Here is a 19,691-nt window from a genome sequence, read left to right on the forward strand (position 1 = left end):
TCCTCGGCTGAATTTTCACGTTAATATTAACACCACTTTTTGCTCCACATGGTCGTTTGTGTTTCAATTATACTGATAATCATTGTGAAGTGAATTTCAATACTCACAGATTGTAGATATATGAAAAAACCTTCCACTTGTAAATTGCATTCATGCAAGTTTCTTGGTGAAAAACACAGTTTTGAGATCCGAGATGCCATTTACGTTTACGTCAGACACAGTTTGTTCTCCTTTGATATCACCGTCATTATCTGAGGAAATGTGAGAGTTAGTCATTATTGGCTTTCACTTAGAAAACACCAATAATTTGCTTTTCTGGCGTCGACATTCCATTCTTCCAGTTTGTATGTTTCTGTGGGAGATGAGAGTAACAAAAGAGAATGGGAATACAATCAATTACTTACTTTTTATTCCCACTGCCTTAAGCTGTAGCCAATATTTTTTCAAGTTAAAAGAATTTTACAATGCAGATTTTGTATTTCACATCTTCTGAAATCGGCCTATCAAACAGCTGAGTTAATATGATTTCTTTAGATTAGAATGTCACCATGGAGAGGCACATATGTCTTATTTTTCCATGCGGGCAAGGGACAGACGGATTTTCGATCAAAACCACCGCCGCAGGAGGGAGGTGATCTGAATCTCTGTGGAGGCTGGTGGGAGTGGGCCGGTGCATCAGCAGGAGTGGGTGGAAGTGGTGGAAAATCCTGTGGGAGCGGACAGGTGTGGGAACAAAAAAGAATTCCCACATTGAGGGTTCGGCAATAGGCTCTGATATTTTGCCAGCAAGTGACATATGTGGTCAGTTCTTGTCTGTTGCACCTTTTTAAGATGTTCCCTTCATAATTAATTTGGTAGTGTCTGGATTTTGTGTTGTAGGTAACAATTTTAATTGGCAATTTAAATTAATAATGACATTGCTATGTGTATAAAATTTAAATGCTGCAGTTGATACTTTTCATGGCCAGTGCAATCAACGACCATTTTACTTGTTACTGATCGCTGGGCAGCTGTACTTTCCTTTTATTCTTATATGTCTGTGAGCATAAGTCACTTCCAAAGCCAAACCAGAAAACCAACACTCTCTTAGTCATCTTGTCAAAAGAGGCAGTGCTTGAATCACATCGTAGGCCAGTCTGAACGAGTGACTGACCTCGTGAACCCAGTGAATGTTTGTGCATGTGAGCACTGAAGCTTCAAACGGGGCTTTAGATCCGACTTTTAAATTGTCAAAGAGATCCTGGTTCTCGCTCTCATTACAGCTTCAGGAGATCTTCCGGAAGAAAAATGAGAAGAGGGGAAGGAAAGGAGATGCTGAAAAGTCTGCACAGTTGGTAAGACAGTTTGTAACACGGGACCAGTCTGTGTGTTTGTGTGTGTTTGTGTGTGTGTGCGTGTGTGCGTGTGTGCGTGCGTGCGTGCGTGTGTGCGTGCGTGTGTGTGTATCACATTACATCTGCATGTAAAAATGAATTATTTCACTAATTACCCTTAATGCTACCCACAGTGAAACTACAATGGACTGTAAGTCTATACGGACACAAAGTGTATGTGTAATGTTACTACCTGCTGAAATGCAAAGATTCAGAATGCCCTGGTTTCTTTGAGGTTAATAACATTTAACAATGAAAAGTAAAGATTCATGTAAAGTTACTTGGCATTTTAATACATCCATATTGATAATGTGGCACAACACCTCTCGTGTCACCTCTTTAAGGTTACCGGAGGTGAAGTCGTCAAACTGTACACATGGATGTATTGGAAATGTCACATCATCATCGGAGTTAATTGACATCTGTATTTAAGCAGACATGAGTTAGCTGAACCCTTCCTGTAACCACGTTCGATTGCATGCTGCCTTATAGAAACTGACAGTGTTGTATCAACTATGTTTTTAATGTTTACACACAGTTGTCCCCACTTTTCTTCTGTTGTATTGGATACACTCTCAAAACAATGTGTCTTTCTCTGCACAACTGTGATTGACAATTAGGAACAGCACAGGTCACCTTGCTTTATTACACTGCATGTTTCCATTGTTGGTTTTGTTACTGTTACTGTCAATGAAAAGCATAAGAGGGCCGGTGCATACCCTGCACGTTTGCACCGTGTATACCCCAGTTAGGCAATGCTATTATAATATTACCATTTCATATTGACTTCATCATTTCGTCATTTAAACCAAATGATGAGAAATGATTAATCGAAATAAGCTTTAGATCATGTCTCTTATCTTATTGGTTGCAAAAGTTAATGCATTACTACACTATATGACTTCATTCTTACCATATGATCATAGATTATTCGTCGATCTATGTAAGATTTAGGTTGTGTCTTTAGTCCTTTAGGATGCAGACATACCTCGAAAAAATGAATGTTTGAACTTTGCGTTTTCTTACTTTATTTTGTCTTCTTCATAATGTCACTTATCACATGATATGAAAAGATGGGTAATCATTTCCTGATCAATACAAACTATAGATTTCTAATCAATTTAAACTATAGATCTCTCTCGCCGTATTATTAGCGGAGATATCTTGGAAAATGTATGAGTACAATGAGTACATTCTTGTCAACCTTGACCTTGACATTTGACCGATCAGCCCATCTGGAGATCCCGTCGGAAATTAATAATAATGATGCAGTTTCTACATTAAGCATGCTGTGTATTTTACCTCACAGCAATATCATTTTAAATGTGTTGCAGTTCACCTGAAATAAATAGACAGATGAAGAGACAGAAAATGAAGAGCACAGAAACTTAAAGAGAAGTGCAGTGTTGTGATTCAGAGTTTTGTTGTTCTGAAATGTAATCATGGATGTGTTGAAAATGACACATCCCTCTGCAAAGTGTATCCACAGGCGCTTTCCTTGCATGTACTAACATGTCTTTTACCTTCTCTCCTCCTCCTCTCTGCTCCTCCCTCCTCTCTGGCTGCATGCTCTGACCTCCTCTGTCTCTTCCTGGTGTGTCTCTCTCTGTGTGTTAGAGTATGCAGCTCTATGGATATCAGGTTGCCCCCATGAACAGCGTATGTATCCAAAGTCATAACCCCTTAGTGTCCTTTCTGCTTTTCTTTAGATGGTAAAGAATCAAACTACATGCTTTTTATGTGACAAGTAAAAGTTAGTATTCTCAACATTTTAGTAAATAAATCCATGACGGGGAACCTCAGCGTGGTGGTTACAACAGGTGCTGCAGTCATGGTAGATCAATATTTAGCAATACAAATTCAAAATTGTGTTCGATTGGATTAAAAAAAACGATGGCCTATTTTTATGATCTTAATATGTTTTTCAGTCTTAGGAAATATAATTAAAATGAAAAGAAATACAACTCTTACATCGGCCTACTGATTGCAAAAAGACCAAAATTGAAGTCACTGACAAATTATGGTAGATTAGGAGAGAAATAGAAGAGATAGAGCAAATGATGAAGGGAGAAATAGGTACTGGGATTATTAGTCATATAATGAGTTTATATAAAGAGCAAGTTTCATTGAACACAGTTTCTTCAAAAAGTGAATGTTGTGACCAGTTTCACAAACTCAAACAAGCTCAAGGGTATCTGGATATTTGAAAAAAGAAAGACCTTCAGTTAACTAATTAAGATTTTTGTTCTGGGACCCCTTTGTAGCTTTTGTAGATGAAAATGAAAGTTACGCTGGTATACCAACAAGACTGTTTAAGGCCCCCTCACTCTTGAGTCCTGAGCTGGTCTTTTAAAAAAGCCTTAACCCTCACCCAGTCCACCCAGATCGTCTGCTGTGTGGACTATGTACTCACAGGCTCCTTGAAATGATGGATCCGATCCATGACAGGGTGTCCATCTGTCAGATCGGCTGTTCAGTGATTGATTGAGGGTGGGATGAATGGAGAGAGGGATGGTAGAAAAAGAATAATAGATTTAAGGGGTCAGGAGAGATGGACTCTTACAAAAAAGACTGATTTGATTTAGAATGAGTTGAGACTCTCTGATGCTCGAAAAACAATCAGACACTGTCCAATTTGAACCCGTTGTAGGACACGTGTTGTTTGTGTGGAAGTGTGTGTGTGCACGCACTTGTGCTGAGATATTTTGGGGAAGTATTCATTCTGCTTCCTATGAAAGAAAATCCAATACACTTTATAATCTATACACTGATCGTCTATAAGGCTGGAAATAACTGTTAAACCAAAAAACAGCATAATGATAACGACATTGGTGAGATTTGGACACTTTTAATGTTCAAAATAATCCTCTTAGGTCCTTAGTTTCCCCTTGAGACACGAGAATAACCACTGTAGAAGTCTGTCCACCCTGAGCACTAATGAAGATTTCCTAAAGGAGGTGGGGCACAGTGTGGACAAACTACCAGGCAGACGTATACTGTCCACTAACTGTACACCAACAACCATTAGCCTCAATTAGATGAGCTCCCCTTCCTTATCTCCTCCTTGTCTCTCTCTCTTTTACATCCATACATGTATAAAGACACTCCCCGTCCTGTCAGTGTTGTGATGGATGGCTGCATTGTCACTGGGAAGTTAAGAGCGGTGCAGGGTCATGTTAAAATGGCTGCTGCTGCCCTCTCCCTGGAGAGAAACACATGGTGGGTGGTCAGGGGCTCAGTAGAGGGAAAACCCCTCTTCAGGGTGTGAAAATTCTGTAATTACGTCAGAGAATTATTAGCGATGCTAAGTTTGATTTCAATTTTATTTGGATTTTCCTTGTGTCCGTTGCCGACTGAGCACAAAGACAAAGTGATAAAATTGTAGCTTTTGTGATTAGTAGTGCAGTGGCGTTTTGGAGAGTCGGATTTTGTTTATTTTTCCTTCAAAGACTGTAAGTCTGTTTTTTTGTTACCTTAGTTATTAAATACTCCTTTTCCCCTTTCCTTCATTTGGTTCATGCTCCTTTAAACCTGTGACATTTAGACCTAACTATACTATTTAACTATTGATTTAAATGAATAGTACCCAACGTAAAATATCAGATAGAAGCATTTTACCAGCATGAAGCATATTAAGCATATGCTACTGCAACTCGCCAGGGGGGCGCCACTGGGGGAGAGCATAAAAGGATTTATTTTTCTCTACTGTCCTTTGCTTTATTTGTCATGTAGAAAACAAGTGGTTTTTGTATATGATCTGAGCCTTCCTCCCTCTATTTATGGCCTTTTTAAACAAATGTTTAATGCCTACTGCAGTGAATGGGATACAAAGCCATTCATCTATTACAAATGAGTTCTGCTGTTAATTTTTATTACACAACACAAATTTTAAACATTTTAGCTTTATTTCTCTTTCCCCCAGTTGTATTATCCAATTGCAACACTGTTCACTATTTGTTCTGCCTCGCTTGGATGAGGTTTCTCATATTTGGTATAGCAGAATTTTTATAAAGAAATATCTTTTATCTGTGAATGCGACCTTATGGGATCCTGCACATGCATATGCCTTATATGTAGATGTTTGTATTTTATGATAAGAAAATCAAAACCCAACTTCCTGAATCTGTTCATGTGGAAGCTGGAGTGTACTTCCTGAAGTGGTTGAGTCGGAGGTGAACTGACCCTGGTCCTGCTTGACCGCTCCTACAGGTGCTAAAAAAAGACAGTCAGGAGTTTGTGGCGCGGAGTTACTGGGACGTTCTGAGGCGAAGTGCCAGTCAAGTCCTGTTTTCTGACCTGGCAGAGGTACATAGACCCAACTGTCCTCTGTCCCTCTATCCCCCTCCCCATTCTTCATCCTTCACTCTTTGTCTTAAGATCCCTCTAGTTAGTGTACATCCATGTACTCCAACCATCCCTGTAGGCTCAGAGTAATGTAGCTGCATCAAGCTTGGCCAGAATAAGACAAGAAATGTTCAAAAATAAAATAAAACCAACAGAATATGAGCTTTATGTGGAACATGAGCATGGAATGCCTTAATCTCTGACTTTTGGAGAAATTATGCCTCAACATGTCTCACTGTTCACATGGACCAATTGTCCAAGACTAAAAGAGAAGAAAGAATCAGAAGGTTTTGGTAATTTGGGCCTATTGTAACATGACATGTTCATCTTAACTCTTTCATTCTGGTTTGACTTGATACTGATTATGTTCGTAGATTCATCTGCCATCTGTCTTTCTCTTTCCTCAGAAACCTTTCCCAGCATCCCTCTTTTTTTGTCCCACCTCATTCTGTATTGTTCCAGTCCCTTAAAACATCAATTTATATTGCTCTCTCAGTGGAGAAACTATGGTCAATCCAAAATTTGTCCAACACATTAAGTAATTTCTGTTAGGATGAGCTCTAAAATACGTCCTTGTATTGAACACATGTCCATCGCATTGATCTTTTGTAATATTGAGATAAATTAATGGCAACAATCGTTATACATTTGCATGGGATCTGCAGTAGTCCGACCCTCCTCCACCCTTACCCATTTCCTTGTGTTTCTGTGTTCTTACTGATTATTTATGAACCCTTTTGGTGTAGTGTAATGGTGTGACACCATTGATCCATTGATGCTAGTAAGATGACAGACACTGTAATGTCCATATTCTAATAACCTGTTCTGTTTCTCACCTGCCTTCTGTCATTTGGTCTCTTCATTCTGCTTTTGTATGTGTCTCTGTGCCCCGTTACCTGTGCAGAGTTGTGGCGAGTGTTGTAGCTTTGGTGTCAGATCATTTTCACTGTACTCCACAGCATGTTTAATGATGCTGGTATATAATAACATGAAGTAGGAAGCTGACTGCAGAGCACATACAAAATATTTGATCATTGTATGGCACCACACACTTATACTGAGTCACATGCATTTTGAGTTTAGTCGTATTTTGCTTTTATACTGAAATACAAAAGTGTATACATTTAGATATAAATATAAGAAAATATATATAATTGGCTTGAGCAATTCAAACTAATTGGTGAACAACATTTGACTAGTTGGCTATATTCAATCAATCTTGCAAAGCTACTACTTTGAAGATTAGACACCTTAAATGCTTTTTTATCACACATTCAAGTAATTTCAGAGGGAAAACACCAGACGAAGAATCTAGAGCCATGCAAGCAGCTCTGTGAGGCTGTGTGTAGGCTTTGTGGTGCTTTAATCCCAAATGCTAATTTTAGCATACTAACATTCTCACAATGACTAACATGCTGAGTGATGTTTAGCAGGTCTAACGTTATCCATGTTCACCCTCTTAGCTCACATGTGCTAACACTAAACACAGAGTACAGTTGAGCCTGGTGGGGCTGTCATTACTTTTGCAAGAATTCTGTCAAAAAACAAGTTTTGGGCAAATTGAATCGTTCACCTGATGATGGCAATAATTCCAAGTAAGGGGTTCACCGTAGTTATTACAGATTATCCTGTTGGGTTTATGACTGCTGTCCATTCAATTGCCATGACAAGTCACTGAAAACTAAAAAACATCAGCCTGGCGCAAGAGTAAAAAGTTTCCCCAAGCTCAGTAAAATTGGTCCTCTGGGGACCACAAATATTCAATATATATAATGATATTTCCGCCTGGAGCAAATTGACGGACTGAAAAACTCACAGGACTAATATCGAAACATCTTTGCATCTCTATGTGCAAAAAAAACATCAGAAAATTCCCATTCTCGTTTTTTACCTTTATATTGGCTTGTTCGTGTGCCACTGATCCGTCTAACATAAAGTGATGATGCAGGCAACGATTAATAACAGCTAATGCGGCGCTAGCAGGCCTAGCTGACTAATGACAGGCTGTGCACCGTGGCGGCAGCGGAAGCTGAGGTGGAGGTAATGACAGTGGAGCGTAATGGGGCTGACCTTGTATTTACACCGAGCAGCCTTTCATCTGTCGGGATGTCAGGCGGACAGAAGGGACGAATCAGACAAAGGGGGGGAGGCAGGCGTGAGGGAAGTAAAAGGAAGAAAAACAGGGACAGATTAGGAAAAAGACATTATATTAAGAAAATGGAAAAAAGAAACGTGCGAGACAGTCGTGACGCAAAAAAAAAGGGACTGTAACAAATCCACAACAACATTATAGAAGTGGAAAAACCTCAGGCTGAAGGAAAAAAGGCAAGAGATAAAATCACAGAGAAAACAAGCGGGTGAGAGAGGCCCAAAGAAGACGACACAGGTCAGCAGGGAGAACAAATGTTCAGGAACAAAGTGGGTGGGGGGGTTGGAAGCACATTAAGGGGAAAAGAAAGAAGCAGGTTGTATTTAGAGAAAGATGTGTTTACTCAACAGATTAGTCACCATTATACCTCTCTGCTTTTGTCTGGAGAAGGAGGGACTGACTGACAGACAGAGGAGGAGGGAGGGAAGGGGGAAAAAAAGCAAATCACCTCCGTGTTTGTCAGGTGAAGGGGGCACTGACGAGGGGAAAGGAAATCAGGGTAATCAGATCCGGGGGCAAGGTATACAGAGGGCAAGGGTGTGATAAAAGAGGGGAAGAAAAGAAAGAGAGAGAGAGAGAGAAGGTGGGAGGTAACGATCGGGGGGCGGACGACAGGTCATGGGAAGGGAAAGGAGGGTGAGCTGTTTGTACCCTGGAAGGTGGGACTGACCGACAGTCTGACTGACTTGACTAAAGACTGACAATGAGCTCTTCCTCCGAGGTATTACTCACAGACGAGGAAGACTGTTTAGTGTTTACATCAGTAATAACTGTTTTTACCTGCGACTCCGTGATCAAAGACTGCTGAAGCTGTCTCACTCACTCTGTCAAACACACAGACACACACACTCACACATACGTAGATGGACAAATAGGCACATGCATACGCCAGGTGTCGGCTCGTGCCTTGTGGGCGTGGTAACATTACGTCTACGCGGGGATGATGAGCTCACTCTGCCGCTGCCACACTTCCAGGAATGATAAGCTTGTTATGATCAGGCTGGCATTACGTCTCACCTCGGTGAGACTGACGTGGATTCTTGATGGGCCAATATGTTTTGACTAAACCTGCTGAACCACTGACATGTTAGCTTTGGGGAAACTAAAGGGCAAAAAAGTTCAAAAAATTCGGAGCTTTTTTCGGGTTAGACGTCTTAATCAAAAAATTACAAAATTTATAAAGTGATAAAAAAAAAAGAGATATTTTTTAAGTACAACAATTGACGTCAAGTATAACAGATGCCAGTCTTAAAATTATATAAAAAATGCATATATACTTATATATATATTATTACTTGCATTAATTATTAAATTATTTATTATTCAACCTGCATTTATCAATATTTCTATATCAAAAATAAGTTCATGTGACACGAGAGGTGTTCCTGATGAACTCACATTAAATTATCTCTCAACGATGCAGTTTCCCTCAGCGTTATAATGTGTTTCATTCTCTTTGAGCTCATTGTTTTGGTTTTATAGCAGTGTTACTGTTTGGCCCTCATCAGCCCACACGCTGCTGCTGTTTGACTGGATGCAACTTGAAGCATTTAGCAGCTCAAGAGACTGATATATATTATATAGATATATAGATATATAGATATATAGATATATATTTCAGGAGTCGATGGAGACCTAAACCTAGCTAGAATATTGTGTATAATTTGTAATTGACTTACATCTAACAGGAGGCCAGAAAAAGCTAAAAAAAAACAACAACTTTATGAAGTCAAAATGAGTCAGTGTTGAACTAACAGCTTCTTCTGAGACCTCCGAGAGGTCTTCATTTGTCAGGTTTCACGTCCTTTTAGTTTGCTCAGTTCAGTTACAACAACATCTACATCTCTCAGTGCCAACTTCAGGCTTCACTTAGTTTATTTTTGTCTACATGTGGACTGATCCCATAGTAATAATACCTGAGACAAAGTAATAAAACTCTCTGGAACAACTGAAAAGTTTCCTCAACAGCGAGTAGGGACAGCGGTACAAGAGGGAGAGGGGGCAACACACACCACCTGGAGGCTGTCTCGATGTTATGAACAGCTCATGTGTCATAAAGCCACAGGTCATGAGTCACCTAAAAGATAAAAGGGCAAAAAGAGTTTTCTCCTGTTCGTCCGTAATCAGACGCTTAATTAAAAGACCCTCAAATAGGCGAGACACAGAAAACAAGACACCAACATGCTAAGTCTGTAATTGTTTCAGTTCGTCTGTGTTTGTATGAAGGAAATCTTCATTTAGTCTCTGATCAAAGAGCGAAAGAGAGGCTGTGAATCAGAAACTGACGAAACACTGAAAAACAGGGTTTACTTTTAAAGTTTGTTTTACAGGGGACATTTTTTTTCTGTAGAGTTGCCAGTCTATATTAGCTACTGCAAGATATTTTGAATTTTCCCCCTTCTTTTTATTTGTGTATCTTTGTTTTTATTTGTGAAACAGTGGATCGTTTTAACCCGTCAGATATCCACACAATTCCAAATTCAGCTCTCTGAAATGAGGATAAATAGAAATATATGAAAGTGGAATTTGCAGGGTCATCCATCCACTCATCCAGGTCACTATGCAAACTTTTCTCTCAGTTATTATCCCTAAAGGTTCTGTCATATTTGTTTGCTCATTTCTGATAGAAATGACATTGTATTGCACCAAACAAGCACAGAAGAAAAAAAAAAAAAGAATCTCTTTCTTTCTTTTCTTTTTTAAACCTGTGTTATCTTCTTTGACATTTTCTCCTTGTCCCACATCGGATTTTTAGGATTTTACCCTCGAGGTAGAACTAAGAATGGCATTGTGGCGTTGATGATGACACTTATGATGATGCTGATGGAAATGGCATAGATGCTCTTCCTCCTTAGAAGGACATGAGATTCCTCCCGATCTGATGTCTGCATATTCCTCAGCATGGCCATGGATTGGACAGGGGGGGTTGGTTGGGGCATGGCAGGGAGAGAGAAAACCGATAAGCTTTTGAAGTCCTCTCTTTCTGCCCTGACGCTGGCTGACTTTTTTTCTGGAAGCTCTTTTCAGGGTCACCTTTTTCTGAGATAGAACAATGCTTGCGAGCATCAACACAGGCAAATTGCCTTCTACTCTGAGGCTTATATAAACGTTCCCTCCTCACCCAGATTTTCTGAGGGATTAAGAAAGTGTTCATCTACAGATTGTAGCACAAGCAAATAGTATAAACAGGACAAAGCCTGTTGAGTGGGTTTCAAACGACCAGGATAACTGAGTGAACTGTCAGTCACAACGACTGCAAGTGAGACAGTAGGACTGCAAAACACATTTAACGTTGCACCCACGATTGTCATCGGTTGACGGGAAAAAGGTGGAATCAGCTCACATTCTCTGCATTTGTGGGGTTGTTTTTATTTTTTTTTTATTATTACTGCTGTTTGTGGTCTGAGGTTCTGGTTTGTCAATGTGGCATTTTGCAGAGAAACGCATGAGATGTGTCCTTGTGTATGTTCGCCAGCTCACGGTTACGTATTCGTCTGTCTCGGCCTTGGTTCTTCTACACGTCCTCGCTCCCCCTCCTCTCTTTTACGCCCTCCTGCGATCTTGCTCATCCTCATCCCCGACTCAGTGGCTATAGGCATGGTTTATGCCTGTTTTTCTCTGTGTCTGTATGTTTCTGCTGCTACCTGAGCACTCCCCGTGTCTTCTGGTCTGTTTCATGCTGCTGCATCAACACTCCTCGCCAGTCTGGGCTGCATGGAGAAAATGTGGCCTTGTACCTTTGACTATCTTTCATTTTGCTAAAAAACAATATCTAAAAAACCCCAAAACGATGATGCAGGTGATCCTGACATTCTGTCCAAAAACCCAATTTGACCGGTCCATTCTTTTTGCCAATACTTTATTTTACTGGAACAGATACAATTGAAGAGGTTGAAGTTGAAGGTTATTGCTGCCTAGACTGGTGTGTCGATGTTTGCTTCTTGTTTGTCTGAGCTGATTCATTTGATTGACAGTCTGTTGTAAACCTCATCCGGTGCACGTTCTGCACACGTGCAGCAGAAACCTGCTTCCTGCTAGCCTGGCACCACAGTCGCCATGTTGGATTGATGATGGACTTCTCCTGTCCTCTGCTTCTCCTCCGATCACATTGATTGGTTTATCGATTAGCCACCCGTTGACCCTCTCTGTCGTTCCTCCCTCTCTGATGATTCATAGCGAGCAGATGAGAGCATTACGATCGACACCACCCTGCTGGTCCATTTCTTTGGGAAGAAAGGGAAGGCAGAGCTCACATTTGACGACTTCTACAGGTACTAATAATAATATTCATACTCATGAACAACCCTGCATCTTTGATTAGAATGTCCTCCTTATCCCCTTTTCCTCCTCTTCCTCTCTCCTCCTCAGGTTTATGGATAACTTGCAAACAGAGGTGTTGGAAATTGAGTTCCTGACCTACTCTAAGGGAATGACCACCATCAGTGAGGAGGACTTTGCCAAAATCCTGCTGCGCTTCACCAACGTGGAGAACATCAGCGCCTACCTGGAGAACGTCCGCCAGGCTATACCTGATGAGAAGGTACAGTGCTCACGTGCACACATACACACACACGCGCACACACACACACACACACACACGCACACGCACACACACAGTTCCTTTTCTGGCAGAGGAGCACATTGACACACGATACGTAAGATTAACTGTTTTTACTTCAGATAACACCAGATACCCTTCCTAGTCCTTTATCCATCTGTTCAATCTCTTCCTCCTCTTCCAACGTGTCCCTGCCTTCCAGCCATCTAGTGCGTCCGTAATTTCCCTCCGCTGTCACTGCCTGAGGCCGTTGTGGCTCTCCACACTTCAGTGCTCCACTGCTTCACTCCACAACACGTATACTATCACGAACACTTGACAGCACTTTCAGCAACATGTGAATATCTATCTATCTATCTATCTCTCTCTATATCTGTCTATCTATCTATCTATCTATCTATCTGTATGTATGTATCTATCTATAGAGCTATAGCTATATCTATCTATCTATCTATCTATCTATAGAGCTATAGAGCTATAGAGCTATAGCTATATCTATCTATCTATCTATCTATATCTATATCTCTATATATCGATCTAACTATATATCTATATCTCTATACATCTATCTATCTATCTATCTATCTATCTATCTATCTATCTATCTATCTATCTATCTATCTATCTATCTATAGCTATCTCTATCTATCTATCTATCTATCTATCTATCTATCTATCTATCTATCTATCGAGCTATAGCTATCTCTATCTATCTATCTATCTATATATCGATCTAACTATATATCTATATCTCTATATATCTATCTGTCTGTCTGTATTTCTTATGCAAAACCCAACTCTATTTCTGTCCCACCCTTCTTTCCTTTCCATGCTGTGGAAGAAGCAGGAGGTTGGTCTCTGCCTCGTACAACACTCAGCCTGCTGATACATTCTGTCAGTCTCTCCTTCTACATTAGGTCGCCATCTTCATTGTTAATGCACATAAGGGATGACTTGGTTATAAGATACTGCTCGCTACCTACTTTTTTATTTGTCTGTGTATTTGAATCTTCATCTGCTCATGAATCAAAAACAAAGACTGCATTTATTTTTATATATAATCTAGCCGTACATATAATCGGTGGAATCTTGATTCACCCACCGCCAAGAGCATGAAAGCACAATATCCTTCTATAAAGGAAATCATCTGGCTCTACTGTCACATCTACGCTGAACAATCACATGCCGTCTGTGCAGCAGCGACGTGTGGCTTCAGCTTATCACTGTATGCAGCTACTCCCGGGTTATGACACACTGCAAGAAGGCTGCCGTTTCAATTTTTCCATATCATGCACACACAATTCTTCATCAATGACTTGTTATGTCATCAATAGTTCTATTTCATAGAATATCTCAGTGCTGAGTTGTTTGTTATGAGTTAACCTCTCAGATCAGAGCTGATGTGCCTCAGGGAATGTCGTACGCATGTCTGTCGAGGTGACTTCTGCTCTGAAACCAGTCATTATCCTCATTTTCAAGGACAACATTTTTTTCAGTACCTTTACCTGTAGTCACTTTGTTTCTTTTTGTTTTTTCTTCTACTGGTGTTTCAGGGAATCACCTTTGATGAGTTCAGATCTTTCTTCCAGTTCCTCAACAACCTTGAGGACTTTGCCATCGCCATGCAAATGTATAATTTTGCTTCTCGCTCCATTGGACAAGGTAGGAAGAGAGCAGTGGGAACTAGTGGTGCAGGCCCCGAGCGTCTCTGCTTACACACACAGATTTAGTGTTTTTTCCGACCATAACCCCTTTAAAAATATTTTTTCTTTCTATCTTACCAGATGAATTTGCAAGAGCAGTATATGTGGCCACTGGGCTGAAGCTGACACGTCACCTTGTGCACACCATATTCAAGATTTTTGATGTTGATCACGACGATCAGCTCTCCTACAAGGAGTTCATCGGCATCATGAAGGACCGGCTGCACAGGGGAGGCAGGGTGAGGAACCGTGTTCCAGGGAAATGTTTATAATTGAGAAGATTATAGGTTCAGTGGGTAGGATTTAGTGGTAACAACTCTACTTGAAGTGACCATCATGTCCCAAGGGGGGGTACTGCCCTCTAGTGGTGTATTTTGATGCTGGACTTCAGGTCAAAGCCTTCATTTCTGACAAGCTGATCAATTGCCTGAAATGCTCTCACATACATTGCAAAAAATGTAAAGCTTAAAGTTTGTCTATGGGCTTCTTTGGATGCTGTCTTGGCCTCACAGTCTTGGCTTCTTAACAATGTTCACTTTTTATATCTCTCTTTCTCTCCCTTTCCCCTTGCTGTGCTTGAATCCTCAACCACCTCTCTCTTTTTGTGGAAAACAACACCTGTACGTTCTTCTCCATCCCCGTCCGTCTCCTCTCCCCTCTCTCTTTTGTCTCTCCTGCACCTTTCCTGTGACCCCCCTCTCTCTCTGTGTTCTACTCCATCATGATGTCTTTCCACGGACCTCTCAGGGCTATAAAGCATTGGCGCGAGCCACCTCTTTTAAATCCTGTCTGAAGAAGGAGCTGGCAAGCAGATAAGTATTATCAACAATGGAATAAGTTCCATTCAAGTTATTTTTTTTAATTTTTTTTTATATCTATAGTTTGGTTGTGGGCAAGTAATTACAGCAGCAGTTCGGTGGATTAAAAATCCTCACCTTTCCTACATCTTTCCTCTTTTAACCGTTAGACCTAGAGTATGACTTTAGTCAATATCACCATGACAGGATTGAATTAACTTTAAATTCCCACCTTAAAAGGCAACATATGACTTTTAACTTATCTAATTGAATTACGGAAGTACAAAAATTCCACTAATGTACAACCTACTGACAAAACCGTATTGTCTTCTGTAAAAATGTTATAACTTGATTCTAGAAATTATCTCTTTAATATGTTCAGACATTAATTTTGTAATATGTCAAAGTTTTCATGTGTCGTCTATGTCCTTTCTATGAAATAAAATTATAAAGGGTCCATTTTGACTGCTAACAGCAGATTTCTTCCCCCCGCTATTTGAAAATCTGAAATGGCTTCAAATCAAATGTGATTGTTAAATTTTGACACAAAGTAGTCTGTGATAAATAGCCTGAATTTGATGAGCTCCGGTCATTGAGACCTACAGGTCGTTAATAGCAAATAGAAGTTCAAAACTTGAAATATTAATATTAATTAAGTTGGTCAAAAGATCTAACTCACCACTAGGTGATACTATATGTATTATTATGGATTTATAATCAGATATAATGGGGTGGTCATTTTTTGACCAGGAACAAAACATGAATTAACATAAAACAAACACAATAGGAGGTTTAAATGCAAAAGACAATGTGACTTCAAACCTCTCCCACTCACCTGTAATACTTCATATTAGTCTAGAGTCAATACTGCAGTGGATTAACAGCATGGGTAAATGTGACTTTACATTTCACATTATTAGAGTAGAGGCACTTTTCTACTATGTTTGCTGAGTCTCTCTTTCCTTATTTACATCTACTTGGAAAATACACGCCAGAAACATCAAGATGTTTTCAGGGTATCCTTGAGCTCTAAAAGGTTTTCCCCCACTTCAACAATTGAATCCAGAAACAGAACGACATTAAGTAACAGCATCGCTGAAACGGTATTTGGTAGTGACTGAAATGTCACTTGTTATCACTTGACTTCTGGCTCCAAGCATGACTTTGCCTCCCTTTGCTTCTTGTTCACCAGGTGAAGGGACAACACTTTGCCTCCTTCTCCAGCTGTGTTCGCTCTGAGGCCAGAAGACAAGTGCGCCAACTCCGGAGGAGGTTCAGGGAGAAGTCGTAGAGGAAGACACAGACAGGCGGCAGAAGAAAACATGAAGGAAGAAGATGAGAAAAAGTCTGGTGACTGAGCTCTGACTTTTAAAGTCAGTGGCCTGATTCAGCAATAGTTTGTTTTCAAGGTCAGAGCGCCAAAGCTCTACAAGCATGACTGCTCACAGCTGATAATAAGCAACATGGTTCGTTTTCTGCTTTCCCCTTTCATCTTGATCTAAAACATTATTCGTAGTATGATTTACAGTGCATAATGACAAAGTAGAATTCAAATTCAGCTTTATTTTCCAAGAATGGCACCTCCACAACAGTTAGTGAAAATGTAACTAATCTTTTGTTTTTTTAATTTCAATAGCCTAAAAGTCGTTTTTATAACAATATGATATAGGTATGACGAAGCAGGCTGTATTTTTTTCATTTGATGCTGCATTATAAGCTAACAACTCAAAGAGCACAACAAAAATGAAGTTATAAAACCAATATGATAATGAGGAGGTTATCCATATGAAATGAATAACTCTAGTATGAAATGATATATTACAGTAACGTACTACATTTGCAGAATTAAATGACCATTTTAGTTTTGTCTTCATCTCTGAATCTTTTTTACTTTTTTATTTTTTTTATTCTCATCTAGTCAGTATAGTTCTTCTTTGATTTGCAATGGAAGTATATAAACACATTAGCTACTGTTAGGAATGATGTACTATCCTAATATTAGTACAGCACTTGGGATGACTTTGAAGGGAAGGAAAAAGATTATTTCGTGATGTCAATATTTTTACCTGACTGAATCCTCCTTGTCTTTGAGATTCTGGACTGATGTGTTAGACAGCATCTCCACCACCATCTCCAAAACACCCAATGAAGGAAAATCTTTTAGAAACGGTGTGTCCATCTCTCCGATAGAGTTTTTAGACTTTATAGAAAATCAAAACCAAGTGCAAGTGGTGGTAAAGCTAACTTAACTTCTATTGTTTTGTTCCTTTAGTCTGTCACATAGCAAACTAGACTTTTCCAGCAATTATGTTGTCACTGTGTCGCTTTTCAAAGAAAAAGAAACTGCAAAACATCTGCAATAATGACATTATGAATACTATGTGTGATTCAAATCCCCAAACCTTCAATGTTGTAATATATTAATGACTTCTTGAAATGCATTTGTTATATCTTGGTGTGAGACCAAAGGCAATATTCCTACTTTAGCTGGGGGGGAAACCAAACAAACAAAAAACAAAACATTTATTCTATTCTTGATGTAAATGTGTAAGGAAGAGTGGGTCTGTGCATAGTTATTGTGGATTTGTTCTCGTTTTAGTTTTCAATACGTCTTGTATTTGTTACATCGCAGGACGTGCTGAATGAACATGCATGAATAAACTATTTTGGGAGGAAATCCGTGGTATTCACTGAGCATGCGCAACGAAACCCATTACACAACCGCTTGTCGACAGGCGAAGGCGAACTTGTTGTGTTACACCTGAGCTATGGCCAATTGAGATGTAGCCCCACGTCTGCTTGTGTGTAAGTTGCTCGTGTTGATGCTGGCAGTCATGTCGTTTTAGAGAAAGTTAGCTGAGATGGAGAAGCTTTTGGAGCACATCATGCTCATTAGAAATGATTATCAGTATTTTCCTGCCCCGTTCTTTAAGAGTTTTTTTAAACTTTGATTTGTTGTAGTGCGTTCGGCCTTGTTGTTTGTTTATTTCCACGTACGTTTGTGTAATAGACCAGCGCTGTTGTGTGCATCTGTATTTATCTGATAGCCCCTGTTGTGCCGCAATAAGCTCCCCTGTCGTGATAGGAACTGCCGTTGAGGGAAACAACCGGTCCACAGCGCCCTTGTTCTACGTCACGTTCTGTTATAAAATATATAGATACAATATATATAAAATATATAAGATATTATTATAAAATTGTGATGCAGTGTTGTTCAGACTGATGTGAGGAGGCACGTTTGAAAGCAGACTTTTGAATGGACTTACTAATTTGATTTATCATGACTGAAAAAAAGTATTCTGTACCTTGCAAATTATTTTCGGTTTTGCTCTATCAATTGCATCTGCATCTTTGCATTTGAAATATATAGAAAAGCAGCAGGACGACCTACATATTCACTCCATTTGTTCTATAAAATAAGTTTGCCACATTTGGCCAAGCTGTTCTCACGGCAAGGGGGCTTAATACGGCGCAACACGAAGCGGAACTGGCGCTGGAGTTGTAAACGGAACTTTACTTTTTTGTGAGCTTTTTGTCAGGAACATTATAAACGACGCACCGCTCCGTGTGTGTCGTGTAAAGCGAAACTTAAATACTTACTTACCTGCATACTTAGTAACTTTCTTACCTACTTAAATGCATACTTAAGGCTGGTGTCTTTTTTGATTCCTCCAAACTTAATCAGTGATCAACGTCTCGGGTGTATAGTCCTTTAAATAATATAACAAAATCATGAAATGCTCGTCTCTGTGTGACGCAGCCCGCAAAGGATTATGGGTTCCCGATATTGCGATTTAAGATCACATTGTCAGTTATATAGGCAGTTTACACATACATTGTATTCATATCTTTTTGTAAAAATATGCCCTTTGTTAACGACTCACTGCCTGGTCATTTTGGTCGCGTGGGGTAGTTGACGAAACCCTGATTGAGAACGACTGTCCCGTGAATCGGGTCCCCTCCTCTCCCTCTATTACGTTAAGACTATACTTTCAGGGATCATTTCTATAGTTTATGACTTGAGAAATGTGTTTCTAAAGTGATCGGTCTCGCTAACCACGATGATGAGATGCGATATTCTCTTCTGAGCGCGAAACGGATCGAGAATAATGATTCACTTCATACGTTCTCGGTCATTGATGACCGTTCTTTGCCTCTTTTGGGGGCATTGAGGGAGAGAATATGATCAGAGTGGTTTGCCCATTGATGTTGTAAAATAAAAAACCATGCTTCAAGTAATCTGGTGTCAGCTAACGATCGTTTGCTTCATTTTAGTACGTTGAAGCAGCGTCACAAAGTAGAAGTGAAACATTTTGCATTAATTACTGTATTCTTGTTACACGTGTGGTGTAGTTTGAGTTCAGAAATATTTGTCCACGGAAATCCTGTTATCATACTTACCACGAGTCAGAATATAATATGTGCTATTAGTTATAAAAAATATGTCCTACGGTACATATTAAGTAAAGTGACTTGAAGTGTGTAGCCCATTTTTTTTTACCGTCTAGTCAGTTCATATTTCATGTAAATTCTTTAAATGTATTATTCTTATTCCCTTTATTTTTTTGCAATTCGTATATCTTACATTTATTTGTGTAGATATTGCATATATTTTTAAAGTGTGCTGTGTGAAACGTGCTGCTGTTAAACTGGAATTTCCCAGATTGGGATAAATAAAGTAACTATCTATCTATCAATCTATCTTAATCTTCACGAGAAACCAGTCTAAGTGTAACCCTTGTAGTTAAGCATGTCTTAATGCAGGAA

At 39.6% G+C, this 19,691-nt stretch overlaps 1 protein-coding gene and 1 non-coding gene across 2 annotated transcripts in view; both read left to right on the forward strand.

Moving 5' to 3' along the window:
• LOC118312160 (calcium uptake protein 3, mitochondrial-like) overlaps window positions 1–19,118 on the forward strand; it is a 39,539-nt gene extending 20,421 nt beyond the window's left edge. The window contains exons 8-18 of the mRNA XM_047333843.1: window positions 1,263–1,334; window positions 2,991–3,032; window positions 5,583–5,678; window positions 10,622–10,636; window positions 12,043–12,137; window positions 12,235–12,406; window positions 13,266–13,274; window positions 13,978–14,086; window positions 14,209–14,366; window positions 14,875–14,939; window positions 16,114–19,118. Coding sequence (XP_047189799.1) covers window positions 1,263–1,334; window positions 2,991–3,032; window positions 5,583–5,678; window positions 10,622–10,636; window positions 12,043–12,137; window positions 12,235–12,406; window positions 13,266–13,274; window positions 13,978–14,086; window positions 14,209–14,366; window positions 14,875–14,939; window positions 16,114–16,120 — 840 coding nt within the window. The 3' untranslated portion in view covers window positions 16,121–19,118. The remainder of the gene's footprint in view (window positions 1–1,262; window positions 1,335–2,990; window positions 3,033–5,582; window positions 5,679–10,621; window positions 10,637–12,042; window positions 12,138–12,234; window positions 12,407–13,265; window positions 13,275–13,977; window positions 14,087–14,208; window positions 14,367–14,874; window positions 14,940–16,113) is intronic.
• On the forward strand, window positions 18,905–19,120 carry LOC118313275. Its single transcript, XR_004794430.1, has one exon. It is a non-coding gene; the product is annotated as a small nucleolar RNA U3 (small nucleolar RNA).
• Window positions 19,121–19,691: the final 571 nt, after the last annotated feature.

Source organism: Scophthalmus maximus, chromosome 8, assembly GCF_022379125.1.
Source record: "Scophthalmus maximus strain ysfricsl-2021 chromosome 8, ASM2237912v1, whole genome shotgun sequence".
Classification (NCBI taxonomy): Eukaryota; Metazoa; Chordata; class Actinopteri; order Pleuronectiformes; family Scophthalmidae; genus Scophthalmus; species Scophthalmus maximus.